This window comes from Malaclemys terrapin, chromosome 2 (assembly GCF_027887155.1).
Source record: "Malaclemys terrapin pileata isolate rMalTer1 chromosome 2, rMalTer1.hap1, whole genome shotgun sequence".
Lineage (NCBI taxonomy): Eukaryota > Metazoa > Chordata > Testudines > Emydidae > Malaclemys > Malaclemys terrapin.
This window is the reverse complement of record NC_071506.1, coordinates 171849075-171874149: the sequence shown is the minus strand read 5'-3', so window position 1 is coordinate 171874149 and position 25075 is coordinate 171849075. Positions and strand designations below refer to the sequence as shown.

Below are 25075 nucleotides of genomic sequence, written 5' to 3'. Positions count from 1 at the left end.
TCCTATCTTTGCGGTTCACTTCTATCCCCTCAGGTATGCGTTTGTCTTGTTTTGTCTTCTAGGAAAAGGGATCAGACCTCAGCAACAGCGGCTCCAAGCCATCTCAATAGCTATTGCCATCTTTAATACCATGTAAAAAACTGTCAAACAAAGAGGTTTTCTTTCTAAAAACTCTTTTCAGCTAAAGGGAAAGGGAATAAGGGATTGTTTTAAAACAAAATCTTTATTTAATATTTTACATTTCAAATGCTTTAATGGTTTTTTCTTCATCTTTAATACACTGTTAAAAAAATAAGAACGACCATACTGGAGCAGACCAAAGGTCCATCTAGCCCAGTATCCTGTCTTCTCACAGTGGCAAATTTCAGGTGCCCCAGAGGGAATGAACAGAACAAGTAACCATCAAGTGATCCATCCCCTGTCTCCCATTCCCAACTTCTGGCAAAAAGAGGCTAGGGACACCATCCCTGCCAATCCTGGCTAATAGCCATTGATAGACCTATTCTCCATGAATTTAACTATTTTTTTTAACCCTTGGCCTTCACAAAATCCTCCAGCAAAGAGTTCCACAGGTTGACTGTGCGTTGTGTGAAGAAATACTTCCTTTTGTTTTAAACTTGCTGCCTATTAATTTCATTTGTGACCCATTTGTATTATGATAAGTAGTAAACAACTCTTCCTTATTTACTTTCTCCACACTAGTCATGATTTTATAGACCTATATCATATCCCCCCGTCTTTAGTCATCTCTTTTCCAAGCTAAAAAATCCCAGTCTTATTAATCTCTCCTCATATGGAAGCTGTTCCATATGCCTAATCATTTTTGTTGCCCTTTTCTGAACCTTTTCCAATTCCAATATATCTTTTTTGAGATGGGGCGACCACATCTGCACGCAGTATTCAAGATGGGGCGTACCATGGATTTATATACAGGCAATATGATATTTTCTGTCTTATTATCTATCCCTTTCTTAATGATTCCCAACATTCTGTTTGCTTTTTTGACTGCCGCTGCACATTGAGCGGATTTTTCAGAGAACGATCCACAATGACTCAATCACTCAATGATTCCAAGATCTTTTTCTTGAATTGTAACAGCTAATTTAGACCCCATAATTTTATATGTATAGTTGGGATTATGTTTTCCATTGTGCATTATTTTGCATTTATCAACATTGAATTTCATCTGCCATTCTGGTGTGTTTGCCATGGTATTAAGCAAGCTGAGTTCTCTGTATACCAAACCCCAAACTGCGTTTAACACTGTTTATTGTTGGATAGTGACAGGGTCATGTTAACCTTTGACTCTTTTGGCCCATTTATTCCATTTAAATTAATACAACAGCCCTGCTGTCTTGAATACATCTAATTTATCTCAATTTTTTTTTAACCGGTTCTTTCCATATTCTGGCTTATGTTCCTTCCCTCTTGTTAATATTAATTGTGTTAATCATCAAGTCACAATTAACCTTTTCAGTGAAGACTGAAGCAAAATAGCAGGCATTAAACACCTCGTTCTTCTTGATGTTGTCCATTATTCGTTCTCCTTCCCCACTAAGCAGTGGACCTATTCTTTCCTTCATCTCTCTTCCTCCTAATGTATTTATGGACCCTTTTCTTATTTCCTTTCATGTCCCTTGCTAGATATAACTCATTTTGTTCCTTAGCCTTCTTGATTTTCTCCCTATATGCTTGTACTATTCTTTTGTACTTATTTTTAGCAATCTGTCCACATTTTCACTTTTTATAGGATTCTTTTTTTATTTTCATGCTATTAAAGAGTGCCTCATGCAGCCATAGTGGCCTCTAACTAGTCTTCCTATCTTTCCTTCACCTTGGGATAGTTTGCTGTTGTGCCTTTGATATGGTCTCCCAGAAACTGCCAACACTCCTGAAGTACATTTTCCCTTAGATTTTCTTCCCATTAGAATCCCACTCCAAATTTTTGTTCCAGGTGGAACCATCATACATAAAAGAAGTATTTTTTAATTAACAGACTACCTATGTTTTACATTCAATATATCTTCTGCTTTTTTACCACAGTCTTAATCAACTATAAGCTACATTAAATATTTCATTAAATTTTTCATCAAACTTGGCTCAACATAAATTTAACACCTACCAAATATCCTAGTAGTTCTTCATGGCTAGTGAATTCTTCAGACTTTATTTCATCATCATCTTTCTCTTTATCCTGTAAAAAAAAAAAAAGATGTAAAAACACCCTGAGGATTTCTTGTTTGTATGATTCAGGTCAGTGGTGCCCAACCCTATTACGCAGGAGGGCCACATAAACCTAAGCACAACCTTGTGTGGGCCAAACAGATTCTACATATTTTAATAAGATTTAAATTCACCTGTACTGATTTAGATTTTAAGTTCAGCTTGTTTCGTATGTATTTAGATACAAACAACCTATGTACAGTAATGTCTATTTACACACTTGTGTAAACTAAAATGATGCAAACATGACAACAAAATGCTAATGAATCGGCAGTTAGTATATTGTGTTGAAGCAGGCCACGGGCCTTATGAAATGCTCAGGTGGGCTACGTACGGCCCACAGGCCGTAGGTTGGGCACCCCGATTTAGGTAACTAAAATGAAACCATTCTGTTAACTCTAGTTATAGTGTACATTCATACTGGAGCATTTTTACTATTCCAGATGTTTGCGACAGAAATTTATACGTATTATAGGGGAAATAGTAAGCCCTACTACAAAATATAAAAATAAAATATTTTTCCATAAGAGTTACTTGCTGCTATTGCATATGCCAGAATACAGGTCTGAAACATTCTTTTCCATCATAGTCAAAGAAAAAAATTAAAAGAAAATAAAGGATTATTTTTAACTGGAACAATCTTCTGATAGATCAAATACTCACCTGGACTTCCTTGTCTTCACCTTTTGATTGTTTGCTGTCATCACACCTTTTGAAATATAGAGTATACACATATATATATAATGTTCAACTAACTGATTTACAGAAGACGTGTAAACAATCAATCAATCAATCAAATTACTGTGAAGACAGTTTTCAGAGTAGCAGCCGTGTTAGTCTGTATCCGCAAAAAGAACAGGAGTACTTGTGGCACCTTAGAGACTAACAAATTTATTAGAGCATAAGCTTTCGTGGACTACAGCCCACTTCTTCGGATGCATATAGAGTGAAACATATATTGAGGAGATATATATACACACATACAGAGAGCATGAACAGGTGGGAGTTGTCTTACCAACTCTGAGAGGCCAATTAAGTAAGAGGAAAAAAAAAAAAAAAAACTTTTGAAGTGATAATCAAGATAGCCCAGTACCGACAGTTTGATAAGAAGTGTGAGAATACTTACAAGGGGAGATAGATTCAATGTTTGTAATGGCTCAACCATTCCCAGTCCTTATTCAATCCTGAGTTGATTGTATCTAGTTTGCATATCAATTCCAGCTCAGCAGTCTCTCCTTGGAGTCTGTTTTTGAAGTTTTTCTGTTGTAAAATAGCCACCCGCAGGTCTGTCATAGAATGACCAGACAGGTTAAAATGTTCTCCCACTGGTTTTTGAGTATTATGATTCCTGATGTCAGATTTGTGTCCATTAATTCTTTTGCAGAGAGACTGTCCGGTTTGGCCAATGTACATGGCAGAGGGGCATTGCTGGCACATGATGGCATATATCACATTGGTAGATGTGCAGGTGAACGAGCCCCTGATGGTATGGCTGATGTGATTAGCCACCCACCTGCTGAAGTGAAAAAACAGATTGACAGAGCCAGACGAGTACCTAGAAGTCATCTCCTACAAGACAGGCCCAACAAAGAAAATAACAGAACACCACTAGCTGTCACCTTCAGCCCCCAACTAAAACCTCTCCAGCGCATCATCAGAGATCTACAACCTAGCCTCAAAGATGATCCTTTACTCTCACAGATCTTGGGAGACAGACCCGTCCTCGCTTACAGACAACCCCCCAACCTAAAGCAAATACTCACCAGCCACCACACATCACTGAACAAAAACACTGACTCAGGAACCTATCCTTGTAACAAAGCCGATGCCAACTCTGTGCACATATCTATTCAAGTGACATCATCATAGGACATAATCACATCAGCCATACCATCAGGGGCTCGTTCACCTGCACATCTACCAATGTGCTATACGCCATCATGTGCCAGCAATGCCCCTCTGCCATGTACATTGGCCAAACCGGACAGTCTCTCCGCAAAAGAATTAATGGACACAAATCTGACATCAGGAATCATAATACTCAAAAACCAGTGGGAGAACACTTTAACCTGTCTGGTCATTCTATGACAGACCTGCGGGTGGCTATTTTACAACAGAAAAACTTCAAAAACAGACTCCAAGGAGAGACTGCTGAGCTGGAATTGATATGCAAACTAGATACAATCAACTCAGGATTGAATAAGGACTGGGAATGGTTGAGCCATTACAAACATTGAATCTATCTCCCCTTGTAAGTATTCTCACACTTCTTATCTAACTGTCTGTACTGGGCTAGCTTGATTATCACTTCAAAAGTTTTTTTTTTTTCCTCTTACTTAATTGGCCTCTCAGAGTTGGTAAGACAACTCCCACCTGTTCATGCTCTCTGTATGTGTGTATATATATATCTCCTCAATATATGTTTCACTCTATATGCATCCGAAGAAGTGGGCTGTATGTAGTCCACGAAAGCTTATGCTCTAATAAATTTGTTAGTCTCTAAGGTGCCACAAGTACTCCTGTACTTTTTGTGAAGACAGTGAATACAAAAGCCTGCTTTCAATCTAACACTGTTTGTCCCATAGATATGGAATGTTCTCCTAATTACAATTCACAAATCTACCGCTCTCCTCATTCAAACACCTCTTTGTGTGGTACCCACAGTTTGTAAATTCATAATACAATTAATAAATAAAATAATAAATAATAATAGAAAAAGACAGTGCATTCTGGCTTCTTTTAGATTGGGCAGACATTGTTTTAATCTTTGTGTCTTGTACAGCAAGAATGCTAAGAACATGACACAAACTGAGAAAAATAAAAGGAAATTCAAAATGACATTTGGGACTCATTTGTGTCTTTCCCTTCCCTAATGATACAAGTCTAATATCTATCTGAACTTCATATTTCCTAACTTGCTATTAAAGTTATGATATGCTAGGAATTGCAAAATTAAGACAGATACACAACTCAGAATCCTGCCAACATGATCCCAGGTCGGGAATTAGACAGATGACTTGAATATGAGTAATTCGACGTGGCAAAAATTTCAGCTCACTGAGACTGTCCATTATCAACTCTATCTGTTGCAGGAACCAAAGGCCCGTTTCCCTCACAAGCATATTTTCTCTAACAATAGTTAATGTTTGGGCACAAATTTATAATTTGATGAATCGTGTTACTGGAATACAATCTGACATTACTTACGTATTTGCTAGTGGGAGAAAAGATCTGGAGTAGAAATGTCCTGCCCTCGTTATGAAACTGATTAGTGAATCTTTTTGTACAATAATTAAGTGTAATTTATAAAATAAAAGCTGAAATCTTCAATTTTAAACTCACAGGTCAATATTCTTAAATAATATCAAGCAAAAGCTTTCTCAGTGCAGTAGTAAAACCGTAAGTTTTCTAAACATATTACTGTGTAATATTGAGGCCTTTTAAGTACAGTATAATTTGATTTATGTAAGAGCTTTATGCATTAAGACAAGTTTTCTTTACATAAAATTTATGGTTATAAATTGATACAAAATAAACATAATATGTAACTACAGAGATGCTGAGTATATAAATGTAGATTTATATGGGTAAGGTTATTTAGTACGTGTACTGTTTCTGCAAACTCACACTTTTGTAGGTGAAAGCCACCTTTTGCTAGTCCTGGAACCATCAAAGCTATTGTGATGGGACATGCAGGCATCAGCCTCAGATATAAGTGTTCAAGCCACAAATATAAGAGATCCATGACCTTAATCAGTTCCTCTCCTCCCTGGGTAGACTCCCAAGAATCCAAAGAAGCATGAAAGGAAGGTGTATCAGAAAAGGATGGCCTGAGGCAACACACACAGTGAACTCCAGATAATAAACATAGCACTTAGGAATCCCTGTCATGGACCAGGACCCCATTGTGTTATGTACGGTGTTTGCATAGTGCCTAATATACTTGCTCTTTCACAGGATTGTCCCTGCAGAGCCACAGTAGGAGATGAGCAATCTCACTGTAGGAGATTAGAAATCCCCAGGTAGATATTATAAGAATCTTTAACTGAAAAGGGACTGAAGGACTGCCCTCCACAAATGAGCATCTGATTTTGCTCAAGTTTTAGGAGAACAGTAGTGAATAAAGATGTGAACTGAAAGGAACAGTAGAGTCAAGTTGTGGTGACAGCTACTATGTTAACAGAATAACTTTTGAATCCTTCTGACACTGGAGCCTTTTCATAGCTGTCCTGGCTCTATTTATACAATTGCTGAACTGAGATAATTTCCACTGAGCTTTTCTTAAAAAGAGGTGAACAACTGGAATGATTTCCAGAAGGGTTTGGTCCTGCGTAATAATTATTGGCCCTTTTAACATGCAACTTAGTTTTATCAGGCAGCCCATAAGATTCAGGAGGAAAGACAGAACGGTAGAGAGCTGGTTCAGAAGGAATTTGAATGCCACTCTGGATAAGAATTTGAGTTGAGGATTAAGCTCTGAGTTATCTTTGTGAAAATACATAAAGGGAAGATCAGCAATCAGGGCCTCAATTTAGATCACCCTTCTGGCTGAAATGACTGCAACAAGAAAAGTGATTTTTGGAGAATGACAAGGTAGTTAACATTGAGCGATCAAATAGAGGATTCCTGACCATAGTAGATAACATGTTCAAATCCCATCAGTTTGATTTACGAATTGTCAAGTATAGATACAGCAACTCTGTAAGACAAAGTTTTACAGAATGGTGGGGGGAAAAGCTGATGCTCTTTTAACCACAGAGTGGTAAGAAGCAATGGAGGTGTATTGGCTCTTAACCATTAGAAGTGTATGTTGCCAGGGGAATGAGAGGAATTAAAGACATGGGTCTATCTTATTCTCAGCTGCAACATGATTGGGCCTATGGGTTGACACACATGTCCTTTAACAATTAAATGCTTTTAAATAGTTCCTGACCTCATGAGGGTGGACTTGCAGAAATAATTCTGTCAAAGACAAATTTGATTTAGATGCTGGTCTTGTAATTTTCTTGGAAAAGTAAAGTTTTTAAAAATAACTTAAATTTACTCAATCTTGTTGCCTTTGCTGTTTTCATCAGCTTTGTTGCTTTCATCAGCATTGTTAGCGTTTAGCTTTTCAGCTGGTTTCAGTTGTTCTTTTTGGCTTTTTTCCTGTTCATCTTGAGTATCCTTTCCATCTGAAAAAAATTAAAACAATGGGGTATATTTGCTAACAGTTTTTCATAATCTTATGTTTTTAAAGTAGCATTTGATTAGAATGTCCTAACATTAATAAATAAATAAAATAAAACTCAAACATTAGTTCACCATTAAGCTTAAAAATAAAGCATTCAAAAGTGCGGAAGTCCAAAAATTATTGTTTTTACTTCAACAATAACTAAGCCATGTTGCACAACTTATATTTTATCGTATATAGTAAACACACACTAATACATTAAGGTTTATCTTTTACCAAGGAACGAAGAAATGGAAAATATTATACATCTGCATCATGCTAGAATAAGGATTGCAGTAGAAATGATATCTTATGGAATTTTCTCATTTGCATGCTTTATGTCTACCTAGTAATGCATTAATATTCATTTTTACATTTAATTTCTAATGTTTTTAAAGGACAAAAGCATTGCTAAAGCATTTTTGATGTGTCTTTATCAAGCCTATTCAGTTATTTATAAAGATCCAAAATCATCTCTTCGTATTTTCTGTCTTGCCGACACTGCCCTAAGCAGGCCACTGAATATACAACTCCTTGAACCACTGAAATTAGAGATAGAAAAAACTTCTTGAGGTATACAGTCCCTTGTCAATGAAGGATTGTTTGCTACAGTATATTCACCAGTGCTTTGTGCCATCTAGTTTTCAAGTACAAGGAATAAGGCTTCTACCACTTCCCTTTGAACACTCTTCTACAGAGTAGCAGATGTCGCTATTAGGAAGAGTTCCTGATATTCAGTCTAAGGCCTGGTCTACACTACAGAGTTAGGTCAACGTAAGCTGCCTTGATTAACTCTGTGGGTACTACACCAAAATGTCTCTCCTGCTGATGTAACTTGCCAGCTACGCCAACATAACTCTACCTCCACGAGAGGCATAGCACTTAGGTCGACGTAGTTAGGGTGACACAGTGTCAATGAAGACCAGGGGTAGGCAAACTACGGCCCGCTTCCGACCTGTCAGACGTTTGTATCACACCCAATCCCCCCTACAGCACCACCCTCGAGAGCCTCGAAACCACCCAGGGGCCGCACCCATCCCAGCTAGTGACAGTGCCTGGTACAGCCGCCTTGGTGTCATTGCTGGCAGGGGCGCTAGGTGTCCCCAGTATGCCCCTTTAGAGTCCTCCCCTCTCCCCATGTCACACCCCATGAGTCCTCTCTCCCCTCACCTCAGTAACATCCTTTATGTTACACCCCATAGAGTCCCCCTTCCCCAATGGGCATTCATGGCCCGCCATACAATTTCCATACCCAGATGTGGCCCTCAGGCCAAAAAGTTTGTCCACCCCGGTGTAGACACTGCATTACTTACATTGACTTTAGTGGCCTCCATAATACCCCACTGTGATTGCTCTGGTCACTGTTTTGAACTTCGCTGCCTGGAGGCCAGGTACATGCCCCTTCCCTTTTAAAGCCTGTGACAGGGCGCCTGCCCCGCACTGGCTCTGAGAGTGTTAAAACCAGCCTAGGGAGGCTGAGCAGCAGGCAGCCAAAGGATTGGCTGCAGGGGAAACAGCCAATTAGGGCAGTGGCTGGACCAGTCAATCAAGGCCCAGCTGGCCCATATAAAAGGAAGCTGCAGACCAGAACGAGTTAGTCTGTTGTAGGGAGCCCTAGGGAGAAGACTAGCTTCCTAGAAGGCTACAGAGAGAACAGCACCTGGGGAAGGGCAGGTGCTAGCAGGGACTGGGAGAGCTAGAGAGAGCTCCTGATGGGCTGCCAAGACTTACCGGCTCGAGGCCGTGGGAAGAGGGCAAGGAGCTGGAGCCAGAGGCAGGAGCAGAAGGAACTGAGGCTGCGGGGAAGTGGCCCAGGGAATAGAGACAATGAGCTGGAAGGAAGATGCAGCAGGAAGATGCTGTTTTTAGGGTCCCTGGGCCGGGGCCCAGGGTAGTGGGCGCCCCCCACCCCCAGCCACTGAAGGAGCAGCCCAGCTGTGGACTGCCAATCTGCTGTGAGGAATGGCTGTACTCTTGTTGGAGGAGTCCAGCGGAAGGGGTGGGGGAACCGGATCGTGACACAGCCATAACGGGTCTACAGGCAGAGGTGAGGACGGGAAAGCCACCAGCACCCGAGGGCACACCCACTGTGACTAAGCTTATTCCAGAAACGCCAAGCAGGAGGAGCCAGTGTGGTGAGTAACCCCGTGACAAAACCCCGTGAATTTTTGAAATTCCATTTCCTGTTTGCTTGGCATGGAGAGCTCAACTAGCAACTGCACAGCTGACCATGCCTGCTCCATGCTGCAGACACGCTCCTGCCTGGATTATATAGGAGGTGGTGGATCTTCTAGGTCTGTGGCAAGAAGAGGTTGTGCAGGCACAGCTCTGATCCAGCCACAGAAACGTTGATATCTATGAGCAGATAATTCAGGGCATGGGGGCGAGGGCTACAGGAGGGACATAGAGCAGCACCGCAGGCGTACAAGAAGGCAAGGGAGGCTAACAGTCGCTCTAGGGAACAGCTTTTGATAGAGTCTCCCACAGTATTCTTGCCAGCAAGTTAAAAAAGTATGGATTGGATGGACTATAAGATGGACAGAAATCTGCCTAGATTGTTGGGCTCAACGGGTAGTGATCGTCTCGATGTCTAGTTGACAGCTGGTATCAGTTCCCATAGAGAACTGCATTCTAGGATCTCCCTACATCTTTCCCCCCCCACCCACACACACACACACACACTCCACATGGCATACAGGGCTGCTGCACTACCTAGAAGTACCCCTACACCCCAGAGGAAAGTACAGACCATCACAGCCATACATACACTGATCTATGAGAGACACAATCGGTGTATGTGTTTGTGAAATGGAAATGACTGTTCTTTCCCCATCAAAGGTTCTTTTCCCTGTATTTATAAAGTTTCATTCAGTTATAAATGTCTGTTTGCATGGGTTTGGAATAAAAGTCTATGGAAACTTAATTCATCTTTTATAAGTTCACAACATATGCTGGCTGGGTCTGACATCATTCAGAGATAATAGCAATATTTGCATTTACAATGTTCTATTACTACAAACACAGCACTCATTACAAGATTCATACTGGGCTGCAAAAAAAGCAATGCCAGGCAGAACACACTTCAACAACACACATTACTGTGGCTCACTATTAATATGGTCCTTCAAAGCCTCCCTGAGACATATAGTTCCTCACTGAACTTTTCTTATAGCCCTGGTATCTGGCTGATCTAAATCAGCAGAGAGCATACTGCAGAAACTTTTTCACCTTTGCTTCACAGATATTATGACGCACATACCAGGCAGCTATAACCACTTGGCTATTTTTTTCAATGAAGTCTACTCTCGTGAGTAGACAGCGCTAGCGGCTTTTCAAATGTCCAGAGGCACATTCAACTGTCATTCTGCACCGGCTCAGCCTGCAGTTGAAGAGCTCCTAGCTGCTGTCGAGTTGGCCAGAATACCTCCTCATGAACCATGGAAGTAAGGGGTAGGCTGGGTTTCCCAGGATCATTATTGGCATTTCAATATCCCCAATGGTGACCCTGTGGTCTGAAAAGAAAGTCTGTGTTTGCAGCTTTCTTAACAGGTCTTAATACTTCCTGGAATGTGGCCTTGCACGTCTGTAAGTTCTGCAGCCACTGCTCGTCATCCCATTCCTGCATAACGACTCTATCTGACTAGTCAATGTTTGTTTCTCAGGCCCAGAACTGGCGCTCCACCATCTGCAGCTGCTCCAGGAATGCCAACAATAACTGTGAATTGTTTCTTTCTATGTCCAACAGCAAGGCAACCTCCAAGGAATTATCTTGTTCTGCCTGGCTCCTGTGGCAGCTCTGCAAATACTGCAGGATCAGGTGCATTGTGCTTGCAATACTCATCACAACAGTGAAGAGCTGTGCAGGATCCATGTTTCACATAGAGATAGCAGACACATGGGTTTACAGGTCTTTTGGAAAAAAGGTGTGAAACATTATGGAATGCAGATAAAATTACGGAATGGAGAAACTTGCATCATGGGGCATTGAATTCATGTTCCCAGTCACCCCTGAGTGACTCATTTGAAAACCCTGCCCAAAACACCCCGCACTAGATGGTGGCAAGTTGCACAGTGGATCAGCTACCCATGGTGCACTGCTCTATGCCTCAATGCAAACACTGCTAGTGAGGACGTGCACCACTGACAAAAGGAGCGTAGCATGCACATGCAAAAGCAATTTAATTACTGTGACGGTGGTAAGTCAACATAATTTAGGTAAATTTTAGGGTTACCATATTTTGTGCCTCCAAATGGAGGACACTCCACGGGCCCCCGCCCCCGCCCCAACCCCGCCCCAGCCCCGCCCACGCCCCACCCCAACTCCGCCCCCTCCCCAAAATCTCCGCCCCCTCCCCTGCTTCCCGCGAACATTTAATTCGCGGGAAGCCTGAAGCAGGTAAGGGGGAGTGGGGGGGGAGGAGGCGCGGCCCAGGCTGGCCCCCGGCGGCTCCAGCCTGTCGCGGCTCGGGCCCTGGGGTGCTAGCCCCGGCCGACCACCCCCGGCCCGCCCAGCACTGCCGGCCCCCGGCGGCCCAGCGCACCCCCCAGCTATCCCTGACCGGCTCCCAGCTCCGCGACCACGCGGCCCGGCGCACCCCCCCGCTACCCCGGACCGGCCCGCGGCCCCGCGCACCCCCCCCGCTACCCCGGACCGGCCCGCGGCCCCGCGCACACCCCCCCGCTACCCCGGACCGGCCCGCGGCCCCGCGCACCCCCCCCCCCGCTACCCCGGACCGGCCCGCGGCCCCGCGCACCCCCCCGCTACCCCGGCCCGGCTCCCCGCCCGGCCCGGCACCATGCCCCCGGCCCCGCGACCCCGGCCCGGCCCCGGCCAAAGAGGCCCCGGCCGAGCCAGCCCTCCCTCCCGATTTTCCCGGACATGCCCGGCTTTTGGGGATTTCCCCCCGGACGGGGATTTGAACCCCCAAAAGCCGGACATGTCCGGGAAAATCCGGACGTATGGTAACCCTATCAATTTAACTTTGTAGTGTAGACTTGCCTTAAGTTTCTTTTTCTTAATTTCATCCATTTACTCAGTCATAACTCCTTGAATCAAATAATTCTTAAAAGTCTAGCTTGTAAAAGTGGGTAGAAGTATGGAGAGAATAACACATGGTTGTTCTATGTATTTCTTCATATGAAGCTGTGATGGGGTTAAGATGGCCATACAGGCCAATTAACTCCACAGGCTGCACCTGGAGGGGAAGCCAAGGAACTAACTAACTGAGAGCAGGCTCAGCTATGCAGGAACAGGTGGGGCCTGTATAAAGCCAGGTAGCTGGCAACAGACAGGGGCTCCTGGGAAAGGCTGCAGGAAGGCAGGAAGCAGTCACTCCCTGGGAAGAGGAAGGAGAGTTTTGGAGCTGGTACACCCAGAGGGAGAAGGGGAACGAGGTGTGGTAGGAAGCAGTCCAGGGAAGGAGCAGTGACAGCTGAGAGAGGAAGGCCCAGAATTGCTGAGTTGAGGGTCCCTGGACTGGAACTTGGAGTACCGGGCAGACCAGGCTCCCTTATTAGCCACTGAGGGAGTGGCACCATGGGACAGTGAGAGGGAAGACTCCTCAATACTGCTAGGGAGAAAAGACCTTGCCACCCCAGAAAGGGAGAACACTGTGTGATCCAACCAGAGGGCTGAGTCACGAAGAGGACACTGCAGTTCTTGGGACGAGAGAAGCTACAGACCTGTGAGAGAGACAGAACGACGGTGTGCAAGCCATGGAAGGGGGCATCAACCTCAAGAGCTAATTCCCAGAGTGACCAAGAGAAGGCACCAGACTAGCAGTGACCGGTGCACTCTGTGACAGAAGCATAGACCTTTTCCACCCATCATAGTTGCCATGGCATCATATTATTGTCACTGCAACAGTACTTGGCTCTCTAAAATATATTTTGACAACTTTAGCATAGAATTGGAGCCATGGCAAGAAAGTCCTTCCTGCTATTGACTAACTGCTTTGATGGTCTACTTTCCTTGTAACTGGAAAGGACCTAGCAATGACCGCTTGTTTTCTGTCCCAGAGAGTCGGAGGCTGGCTACACAATCTTCCTCCTTGTTAACACAGGCAGCAATTGAAATACTGTCCACCATCACCAAGATGTTCTTGTCATGTGCTGATCGGCTCATTCCCTGAAGGCATTCTGTACTGTACTGAGCTCCAGACAATTTATGCTGCGCCCCTTCACTTCCCCACTCCTTAAATTGCTGAGATATTTTCCAATCTATTTAGTTTTCCACACAACAAACCCACCAAACTCACAAATATGCTGAAAGTACCTAAAGAAGCTATATATAGGCTTGGTAGAATTCAATTTTAAAAAAAAAAATAATTGACAGCTATCAATATTTATTTTTAAGCATTTTTATTAAGTTTTCATAATTGTGGCAATTATGGGAGGTCAGAAAATATTTACTGACAGTAGATGCTGAGATTCATATAGTTAGAGTTTTATAACCATTAAAACACAAATCGGCAAATATCACATGTCGAAGAATACGAAATAAAAATCCTTAAATCAAACAAGTTTTCAAGCAACATTTTTCTTACTTTGTCTATCTGTAAATTTCAATTGTTATAATGGAAATATTTTTCATCAGTTTGTGTATGTGGTGAAATCGACATTCACTGACATTTATCAAAAATCTAATCCTTCCAAGCCAAGCTATACATACCATAGGTGGTACGAATTTGCAAAGGTTAACATTGCATTATAAAGTTATTTTTTAAAACATGTTTAAATCTCTGACCTTGAGAAGGTAAACTTTGAGTAGAATCTGTGATCTGTTTATCCTTATCAGCATCACCTTCTGCCTTTCCTTCATTGCTAGTTGAAGCATAAACACGCTGAACCTTAGCTTTTGAATGGTAGCCATCTGTAAGGTAGTCAAGAAAAACATGCCTGAAATGCACTTAGATTAACATTTTCTGTTTATTAGGGAAGATTCAAAGTTGCTCATTTGTAAGTATCTAAAGCTACATTTAAAGTGTTTTAGCTAAATACACCTCTACCCCGATATAATATGACCCGATATAACACGAATTCGGATATAACGTGGTAAAGCAGCGCTCCAGGGGGGCGGGGCTGCGCACTCTGGCGGATCAAAGCAAGTTCTATATAACGTGGTTTCACCTATAACATGGTAAGATTTTTTGGCTCCCGAGGATAGCGATAGATCGGGGTAGAGGTGTACATTTCTTCCTTTGTTATACAACTTATTTTTAAATATTTAATATTAATAAATTGCTGAACATTCTTATTTACACTACTGTATAGTTTGTGTAAACTGGAAATTCAGTTTAAAAAAAAAAAGAAAACCTTATCAAGCAACCCTATATGTAATCTTTGGTTGGAATCTAGCCTGATAACGTTTTGGTTTCTGCTGAATCAACTAGACAAAATTGACAAACACACTAACCAAAAACTCACAGACCTCAAGAGACTAGAAATCTAAAACAGTGGTTCCCAATACAGTGGTTCCCAAACTGTTGTCTACTGCCTATTATATTTACTGGTAATATAAAGAGCTGACAGGCCACATGGTGCTGGCTCTCCTCATAGTCTCCACTTGTTAAATTGCAGTAAAAAACAGATACAATATTATTTTGCCATCTAAGCAATTGCTGAAGTTGCTCCAAGGATTTTTTTGTAAATGCACTAAGAAGGAAGGCAGTCCATGCTATCATTATCGGACAAGAGGTAATCCATGTTAAGTCGTAGTTCACACTATGAAAAATCTTGAGAATCCTTGATCTAGACTGACAGATTAATCCATATTTATCTGGATTTCCAATGGATAACTTTTTCCTCAATAGGCTGAAAGTGACTATTAGGTCCCCTATATTCAACTACTCTTCTTGCTCAACTACTCTAAGGTCTGGTCTCCACACAAACTTGCATCAAAATAACTAAATTGGCTTTAATTCATACCTTTTGTTATTTCTGTACAAGTCTGTGTGTGAACACTTATTTTGGAATAACAGTGTCCTATTTCAATTTTTCTTATGTCGTTTTTTCACTCAGCATCTCGCAAGTCGAGACATGTAGCAAACAACAGTAACACACTCTAAACTAGCAAACAACTCTAGCAGTGCATGCTCAGGCAAAACTCCCTTTGAAGTCAATAGACCTTGCATCCAAATCAAGATTGCAGAATTTAATCTTATATAAACATACAGAGAACACTTACATTCTTGCCATTTTCTCTTCATAACAGGAGGATCCGTTACAACCTAAACATAAAGCCCATTTATGTTAGCACAACCTTTTTATAGACACATTTGGTTAAACATCTAACTAACCATCCTTGTCAGTGCATTTACCATCTCTGACAGCAGATCCAAACTGAAGTCCAGCTGTCAGGATACCATTTATGTATTTCCTATTGCAATACATACATGCTGGAAGTAGGAAAACTAGGTAAAGCAGATGCAGATATTAGACTCAAAGTAAACAAACCAGTGGATTTAAGTGATTTGTGCACCTGCCTTGCTTTTTAAACTTATTCCTTACAAAAACAAGGTGCAGGAACAGCAGAGAATCTTAAAAGAGACAGAGATATCTCCCACAAAACAAAGAATTACTTACTGTTATGCTCAAACAAAAGAAGGCTACCTACTTGTAACCAGAGTTCTTAGAGATGGACTCCACATATTCCTTTTCATGGGATGCACCAGTCATATGCAGCTCAGATGGAGGAATCTAATTAGCAGTATGCAGTGTTGTAGCCAAGTTGGTCCCAGGATATTAGACAGACAAGGTGGGTGAAGTAATATCTTTTATTAAGCCAACTTCTGTTGGTCAGAGAGACAAGCTTCCAAACTTACACAGAGCTCTTCTAAATAAGAGCTTTGTGTAAGTTCGAAAGCTAATCTCTCTGACCAACAGAAGTTGGTCCAGTAAAAGTTATTATTTCTCTCACCTTGTGTCTCTAATTAACTGTGTCCATTAGAGCATTCACGTACCCCTTCTCCCACCACCTATCCATTCCTGAATGTTCAAAGGACCTCAGCTCCTACCCATAACTTGCTCAATTCTATGTTATACTTACGACTCTGAGGAAGAGCAGAAGGTGGGTGGAGTGTGTAAGTATTCTGAGTCCATCTCAATCTGATTATAAGTAAATAACCTTCATTTCTCCTTCAAGTTGCCTCTGCATAGTTCCATTCACAAGATATACTGGCAAGTATAAAAGCAGGTCGGACAAGGAGAATTAATTGAAAATTGATTGGAGAACTGCTGTGTTGAATTGAGCATCTGATCTAGACTCTACTAAACATTACTCATTGGAGTTCCATACACACATTTAGGTCTAGCTAGCAACTCTGCAAATCTCTAGGATTGAAATGTATCTGAGGTGTGCTGCTGAAGCTGCCTTAGCTCTAGTAGAGTATGATCTTACCACTTCAGGGAGAGGAATGGCAATGACCTATATGTAGGGCCCTAATAAATTCGTGGTCCATTTTGGTCAATTTCATGGTCATAGGATTTTAAAAATTGTAAATTTCATGATTTCAGCTATTTACATTTGAAATTTCACGGTGTTGTAACTGTGGGGACCCTGACCCAAAAAGGAGTTGGGGGAGGGGGAGTCACAAGGTTATTGTAGTGGAGGTTGCGGTTCTGCCACACTTACTTCTGTGCTGCTGCTGGCAGGGCACTGCCTTCAGAGCTGAGCATCTGGCCAACTGCCGCCATTCTCCAGCCACCCAGTGCTGAAGGCAGCACAGAAGTAAGGGTGGCAATACCGCAACCCCCTAAAATAACCTTGCATCCGCCTACAACTCCCTTTTGGGTCAGGACCCCCAATTTGAGAAATGCTGGTCTCCCCTGTGAATTCTGTATAGTATAGGGTAAAGGGACACAAAAGACCAGATTTCACGGTCCATGATGTGTTTTTCATGGCCGTAACTTTGATAAGACCCTTTCTATATGCTTCTGAGATGCAGGATTTAATCCATTTCAATAAAGATAGGAAATACAGTGCCTGACCCTTTTTGTTATCAGCTTAAGAAAGGTATAGTTTTGGTGAACATCTAAAATTCCTTAGTCCTATTCTAAACAGTAGGCCAGGCTCTCTTAACATCTAAAGTATGTAATTTAGCTTCTCAGGTAAATTAACAGATTGGTTAACATGGAAGTCTGTGACCGCTTTAGAAAGTAATTTGGGGTGAGGTATTCCATGAAAGACTACAAATGGAGGGTCTGTCAAATGTATGTAATTCAGTTATTCACCTTGCATATGTAATTGGAAATACAAAAGCTGTTTGAATAGATAAATAGTATAAAGAAAGTTCTTTCAAGGGTCTGAATAGTTGTTTCATTAATTTCATTAAATCTACATTGATTTGCAAAATGGGAGTTGAAGCTTTCACAGGAAGGTTTCCTATAGAAAATGTTTTGACTAACTCAAGCAAAACCTGATTTATTATTAACCTTAGAGTGAAAGGTTGATATGGCTGAAAGGTGACTCTTAATCAAAGAAAGACAGTCCCGATATCTTATGCTGGAGCAAGTACAAACTGAATTGAGACATATGCAGGGGCTATGTTACTGTCATTTGCCCAAATAATGGATCTTTTCCGTGTTAAAATATAAAGTTTTCTAGAATTCTCTAGAACATTCTGAACAGTTGCCAAAAAAGATAGTTCTAAGCCCAGTAGAAAGCTTCTGCCTATGCTATGAAATGCACCATGCTCAGGTGATATACTCTGCTATGCTGTTGAGTTGGTAGATCAGGAACAATTAGAAGTCTCTTGTACAATCCTTCTGAAGGTATAATAGATCTGTAAACCATTGTTGCCTGGGCAAAGCAGGTATGATCAATAGATTGGTTTTATCCTGTTTTATTTTCCATATAACTCTAACAATAATATTAGAGGAAAAGACCTACCCTGGCTGTATGATACAAGGAATACATTGGAAATCAAGTGGTCTCTTCCTGCCCTGGAATAAAACATTTGACCTTTTCTGTTGCGCTTAGTTGTATTGACTAATATGCGTTGGCTAGCATACATGTATATTAAGCATTAAGTACACACATTAAGTATTAATATAAACAGTTATATAGCCCAAATTAACCTGTACCTTTGTTATAATCCTGTTCACTTATGTCAAGTATACCATGACATCTTGTATTAGCTGAGGTAAGCTTTGGCTTAAGTAGATAGAAAACTATCAGCACCAAGACATAATTGTTTCCCCATAGCAACAGAAAGGGAGTTATCCTCGTACACCTATTTATCTTGGTACAGGCCTAGCAGGTGTCTTCACACCCCTTAGTACCTGCAATGCATGTATCCAGAACAAAGATATAGGTGCATCATGATCTGGAATGCATGTTCGTTTCAGAACAAAGATAAGGGGTACACACCATGGTACCAGAATAATAAGATAAAAACTAATTGGTTGAATCTAGTTTCAAATGACAAATATGGTACCTTTTACTGGCAAAGGAATAAAGTATAAAAAGATGGCTTTAGAGGTGCAACTTTGGGAGCACACCTCCTGCACAAGGCGAATGTAACATCACTGACTGCCCTGGACTGCTTTTCAGAGATTGGTATCAAATCTTTCCTGTATCATATTAATAAACCTGACTTGCACTGGTTATTTGATCTCTTGAGTATATTTCAAAATAAACCAAAGTTCAGTCAAGCAACTGTCTTCAATTATCAACAGATGCAATGAGGTCTAACTGTGCTGGCCCCAGCATGTGAATATTTCCTGTATCACATGGTTGTCCACTTGAGCTCTGCTTAATTGGTCTGCCAGATTGTTGTTCTTCTGAGGTAAGTATATCACTACGGGATGTATCTTATGGAGAATGCATCATTCCCACAACCTCATCATCTCTTGGCATAGTTGAGAAGAGTGTTCACCTCCTTGCTTCTTCAAGGAAAACATTCCAGCGGTGTTGTCTGTGGTCACCTGAACTACTTTGGGCACTGAAAGCATTCATGCCGCACCTTCCACACATTGGATTGCTCTGCATTCCAGTTAGTTTAAATGCAACCTTTTCTTCAGGGAATTCCTACGTCCTCAAGCCATGAGCTTGCCGCAATGAGTGTGCCAAACTATATTGGATACATCTATAGTCACTGTTGCAGAAAGAAGAGGAGGGTTGAATGGATTCACCAATCTAGGAACAATACCATGCGTCTGGGAATGAGAAGTTTTCAGTTCATACTGTCTGTGCCTTGTCTGTAATTGGCCGATAACCAGTGCTGTATTATTCTTAATTTGAAACAAGCAAATAGGGTGATATATGTTGTAGAAGCTAACATTCCCATAAATTTGAGATAAGAGTACCAAACACCCCAGCCCTCTGCCCTGACCCCCCCACACACACTCAGCCTTCTGCCCTGCACCCCCCACACACCCAGCCTTCTGCCCTGCACCCCCCACACACCCAGCCTTCTCCCTGCACCCCCACACCCCCAGCCCTCTGCCCTGAACCCCCCCACCCCAACACACACCCAGCCTTCTGTCCTGCACCCCCACAGCCCCATCCCTCTGCCCCGAACCCTCCACACCCCAACACACACCCAGTCGTCTGCTCTACACCCCCCACACACCCCAGCCCTCTGCCCTGATCCCTGAAACACCCCCCCACACACACACACCCCAGTCTTCTGCCCTGCACCCCCTTCCCCAGGCCTCTGCCCTGACCCCTGAAACACCCACCCCCAGGTCTGGGGTCCCGCCTGCAGGCCCTACTCAGCCCGCTGCCGGCCTAGGTGAACAGAACCCCAGGCTGGCGGCATAAGATCAGCATTTTAATTTAATTTTAAATGACGCTTCTTAAGCATTTTGAAAACCTGGTTTACATACAATAGTTTAGTTATATAATATAGACTTATAGAAAGAGACCTTCTAAAAACGTTAAAATGTATTACCGGCACGCGAAACCTTAAATTAGAGTGAATAAATGAAGACTCGGCACACCACTTCTGAAAGGTTGCCTACCCCCGGCCTATTCATTTCTTTAAGTAGCATGTTGCTTGTTTGGGGGCTTTTCCGGGGGGGGGGGGGAGGTGGCATCTGCTTTTTTTGCTTGTTTTTTTAAATTTCCCGTCAGAGAGCATGATTGGCTACCAGTTGCGCAATCTGCTTTTAAAAAAAAAAAAAAGCTTTAAAGGGTGCTCACGGAAATGGGCCTCCTCCACTACGAACTGAAGAGATTTGTGCTACGTGTTTCTTATGGTGATGTGAAAATAGACATTTTTCAAATTAAGGGCTGCAAACCAATCTTTTGGAGAAAGGGAAGGAATAATAGAAGCAAAGGTTAAGAAACCCCTGCCTCTATAGCCATCGAAAACCTGTTCTACAACTCCTGGTTTTTTTTTTTATTTTGATTAGAGCCAGAACCTCTGATCTTAACAATTTATTGTTGAAGGGGTTCCTAAACAGGAACTGGGAGGGTGGGTTGAAAGGGGGAAGATTTTTGAATACCCATTGGCAATAATTTTTAAGATCTGTCTGTGGTTATGGAAGCCCAACAATGGAAATAATGTCAGTCACAGTCTTCAAGGGGAGGGGGAGTAAGACTGCTTGAGGACTGTGGCACAATGTGTCAAACATGTGGCCTAAGGTTTCGTGTTGTAGTTGCCAAATATATTTGGTTTGCCTTTAAACCTGGGTTTGAAATTAATCTTCCTTTGTTGAGATTGTTGAAAATATTGCAGCTAGTAATAATGTCTTCTCTGTGTTGGAAAAGCAGATAAGAAAGGGTGTTGTCTTTGGTACCTAAATACTCCTGGTCTTCTCTTGGGTGGCTGATAAACGCCCAAAGATATTGCTGAACACCTTGTTTCTTTGCTCTTCTCCAGAATCTTACCTGTCCTGGTACTAAACAGACTTTCTTCCTCAAGGGGAAGGACCTTCACTTTGGCTTTAGTTTCTGGGGGTAAACCTGATGATTTGAGCCATGCATATCTTTGGGGAGAAGTCAAAGCTGCTACAGCCCTGTCTGCAGAGTTTAAGGAATCAGACGCTCTCACAGCATGCTTTGATACTTGCTGTCCTCTGTGACAATGGCATCAGCAAGTTTCTTTTGTTCCACTAGTAACACTAAAGTAAAAGCCAACATCATCTCCCAGAGAAACTATTACTAACAAGCTATAATAGCCTGATAATTTGCAACTCTTAGGCTCAGTGTAGAAGAGGAGAAAAATCTTCCTTCCTAGGACATCCATTTTCTTCCAGTCCCCCTCAGGGAGCAGACTGATCTAAGCCACCTTTAGAACTTTGAGCAGCCACCTCTAATTTCAAGGAATTTGGAGACAGGTGAGTATGAAAATAAAAAACCCTCCTGGGGTAAAATATAATTTGCCTGCCTTCTTGGACATTGGTTGAACTGATGAAGGATTTGCCTAAATTAATTTAATAGGTTGAAGAAGTCCAGCTAGAATTGGTAATGATGTTTAACAGAAGAGTGAGAACCCAGATATCAGAGACTGGGTTGCAGTTTCTTCCACCAAAATGGTTGGCAGTTTAAGTGTAGATGCCATTCTCTGAACCAACTCCTGAAATATTATTACATCCTCCAGTGGAAAAGCCACTGAGAAGACCCCCTACATTCTCACCTGGAGATATCTGAATGTCTGTCTCAGGATTCAGTTCATGAAAATCTTGGAGAGAGACTTGTTCTTCCTCTGACAAAGAATCATGCAACACAGCAGAGATTGCTCCTTCCTTGCTTAATGTTATTGGAGCCAGCATCCTCTTATCGGTAGAGGTAAAAAGAGTTGCTCACTGTATCTTGTGCTGCAAATCCTGTTAGCAACATGGAACTGTCCAATACAACCATCTAGTCCCCGGGATCATTCTCCAATAATGTCTGTAAATCTATGTTATGGTCCAGACCATAGTATGGTCCACCATAAAAGTCTGCTGGAAATGGCTGAGACCCCAAATACTTTCTACTAATTGGTAAGCAGACTGAGGATAACACCCGTTGCTCTGATCTGTCATCAGATCTTTGATCCAATGCCAATCTGATTAGGAACAGAGAAGAGAACAACAGACCCAATATCAGAGAGAGAAGTTTGCTAGGGGAACCTGACGGCATTTTGGGAAACGGAAGGGGAGGCGTCGTATACCGTTCCTCTACCCTCCTTTTCTTCGCTACAGTCTGTTTAGGAGAGTTCCTTCTCTTCCAAAGTTCTTCATTTTCTGGATCTGATCAGGGAGGCGGTATCAGATCTGAGTGATGAATTTACACTTGTACCATGATAGATAGTTGCATAAGAGGATTGGAACCGTTACATGAATCCAAGATCACCTTCCATGCCTCCTTCTGTCTTGATAACTAGGTCCTTTGGATCTTTTGATTTCATCATCGGATCCAAGTCCCTGGAAACTGGGATTATATCTGGATCCAGTGACGCTGTGTGGACTCTCAGCTATATTTCTAGTCTTTACACAATGGTGCGCTATTCAGTTTCAACATAACAGATTCAGAGGAGGTTCTAATTTGTAGATTGGCTTTTCTCATAAAGTCCTTTCCCACTGAAATCTCTCTTTTCCTAGATTTCTTGTCTAAGGAACTTCTTATAAGTCTGAGCTGATGATGGGAGGTGGAGGCACGGGATGTCAATGAAGACATCTAATATGATGTTTAGCCTTGTCCCTCAATACATCTCATGACAAGGCTGGTCTATGCCAGTTTTTGGTGTCAACCATATTATCTGATCAAGTAAGCTTCACTTGCAAGCACTTCTTGAAGGAGTACTGCTTGCAGCCTATTTTATCGGTCTTTCTTAGATCTCAAGGTAAAAGTGCTGCAGATAGCACATATGGAGGTCAAATGTCCTTCTCTGAGGCAGCATGGCGCCATGTATGCACATCCAATGCTCAGAAAACTGAAGAGCAGGAAGCACACTGTTTAAACCATGTTTCTTGACCTTTGGATCTGCCATAATCACAGGCCAAAGCCAACGCCTCAACACTACTATACTATATACTAACTTACTTACTGATACTGTAAAAACTTATTCTTTGTAACTCTAAAACATAACTTCTATCTAAAATTAACAACTAGTAAGTAACTAAGCACTATCTAATCGTAGGATCGAGGCACAAAGTCCGAAGCGGTTCTTGATCTCTCTCAGCTGGTGGTTAAAATATCACACATCCTTTTATAACCTCACCCCTAGACTATTCAGGAACATGGCTGGGGCAAGGAATGGGCGGGCACATGAGCACTCCAACGGACACTAGTTAAGTTAACTAGTTAAGTTCCACATCTGAGCTGCAGGCAGCCGGTGCATCCTGTGAGTGGGAAAATGTAGACACCACTTGAAGGACAACAAGAATTACAAGTAAAATATACAATCTAGAGTCTCTGAATGAACTGGATTAAGTATGCCTGCATGGAAACAACTTGGCAGTTGTGCTCTTTCCAGCAAAATTCCATACATAAAAACATTTTCTATGTTACAGTTTAAGTCAGACATTTTACAAGAGAAAGTCAACAATTAAAAACAAGAGCGACTCAAATTGAGGATTCAATGAATAATTCCTCGTTCCCTTTTTGTTTGTCGAAATAAGGTAAATTGACGCAATAATTTTACTTTCCAGACCAAATCAGCTCTTCATGGATACCACTAACAGCGCGGACTAATTTTCAGTAAGTTCGTAGCACGCATTTGCTGAATGGGTATGTGTAAATCTGATTTGTGCATACATGTCACTAGACAGACACATGTGGCAAATCAGAGATTTGCATGCAAACATTTTAATATCACATATGCAAACATATCCAATTTTTGTTCACCTCTAACCTTACTGAAAGCAGTTCCTGCATTATTTCTTTAGATTTTGGACTCCACACCAGAGGACTCTGATACAAAGTTCTGTGTGCCCTTGATATATATTTAAAAACTCTAGACTGTAGGAGATATAAAGTAAAAATCAACTAAAGCAGTACTTCATCCTTCCACCATACCACACCTCATTTAGTCACAAGTCATGTGACCAATGCAGCTTAAGACACGTGCCACACTTCCATAGACAAATTCCACGCTCAACTGCCTTCACCAAAGGTTGTTCAAATAGATGGGCTTTGCAGCATGCCCACCAGGCCAACAAAGTCACACTTTTTCAGAACCTGGGGAGCAGAACATTTCAAAGGAAAGGAGCCAGCATCCCTTCGCCTTTTATTAAAAAAAAGGGGATCAAGCTCCTGTGCTGATCACAACTGTGACAGTACTGCACAGGGAGAAAGGTCGTCTCTCTCAATGAGGCAGGTCCAACGCACTTTATATCAACCCACACCTTAAAACTCCATCTGAAAACCAACAGACTACCAATGCAAATCTTGGAGAACTGTTAACAGATGCTGCCATCAAGAAGTACTGCTTAACAAGCATTCTGTGGCATTCTGCACCAGTTTAAGTTAGTTTAAGATAGATTTAAGGTGTAGCCCCACATAGAGTACACTGCAATAATCAAGTTTCAAGGAAACAAAGGCATGTAGTATGGTAGCAAGGTACACCTCCAAGACAAACAGCTGCAATCACCTGGCCAGACAGATGGCAAAAAACATTCTTGTACATTGCTGCAATGTGATCCTCTAACAGGAAAAGGGAATCCAATATCACCCCCAGATTGAGATATCACCTTTGTGACATCTTTGTTGCT

At 42.0% G+C, this 25075-nt stretch overlaps 1 protein-coding gene across 1 annotated transcript in view; it reads right to left on the bottom strand.

Moving 5' to 3' along the window:
• Positions 1–25075, bottom strand: part of LOC128831805 (uncharacterized) — a 68089-nt gene that overhangs the window by 8234 nt on the left and 34780 nt on the right. Inside the window, exons 9-13 of the mRNA XM_054018576.1 lie at positions 15621–15663; positions 14181–14306; positions 7268–7397; positions 2887–2932; positions 2123–2194 (exon numbers count right to left, since the gene is read on the bottom strand). Coding sequence (XP_053874551.1) covers positions 2123–2194; positions 2887–2932; positions 7268–7397; positions 14181–14306; positions 15621–15663 — 417 coding nt within the window. The remainder of the gene's footprint in view (positions 1–2122; positions 2195–2886; positions 2933–7267; positions 7398–14180; positions 14307–15620; positions 15664–25075) is intronic.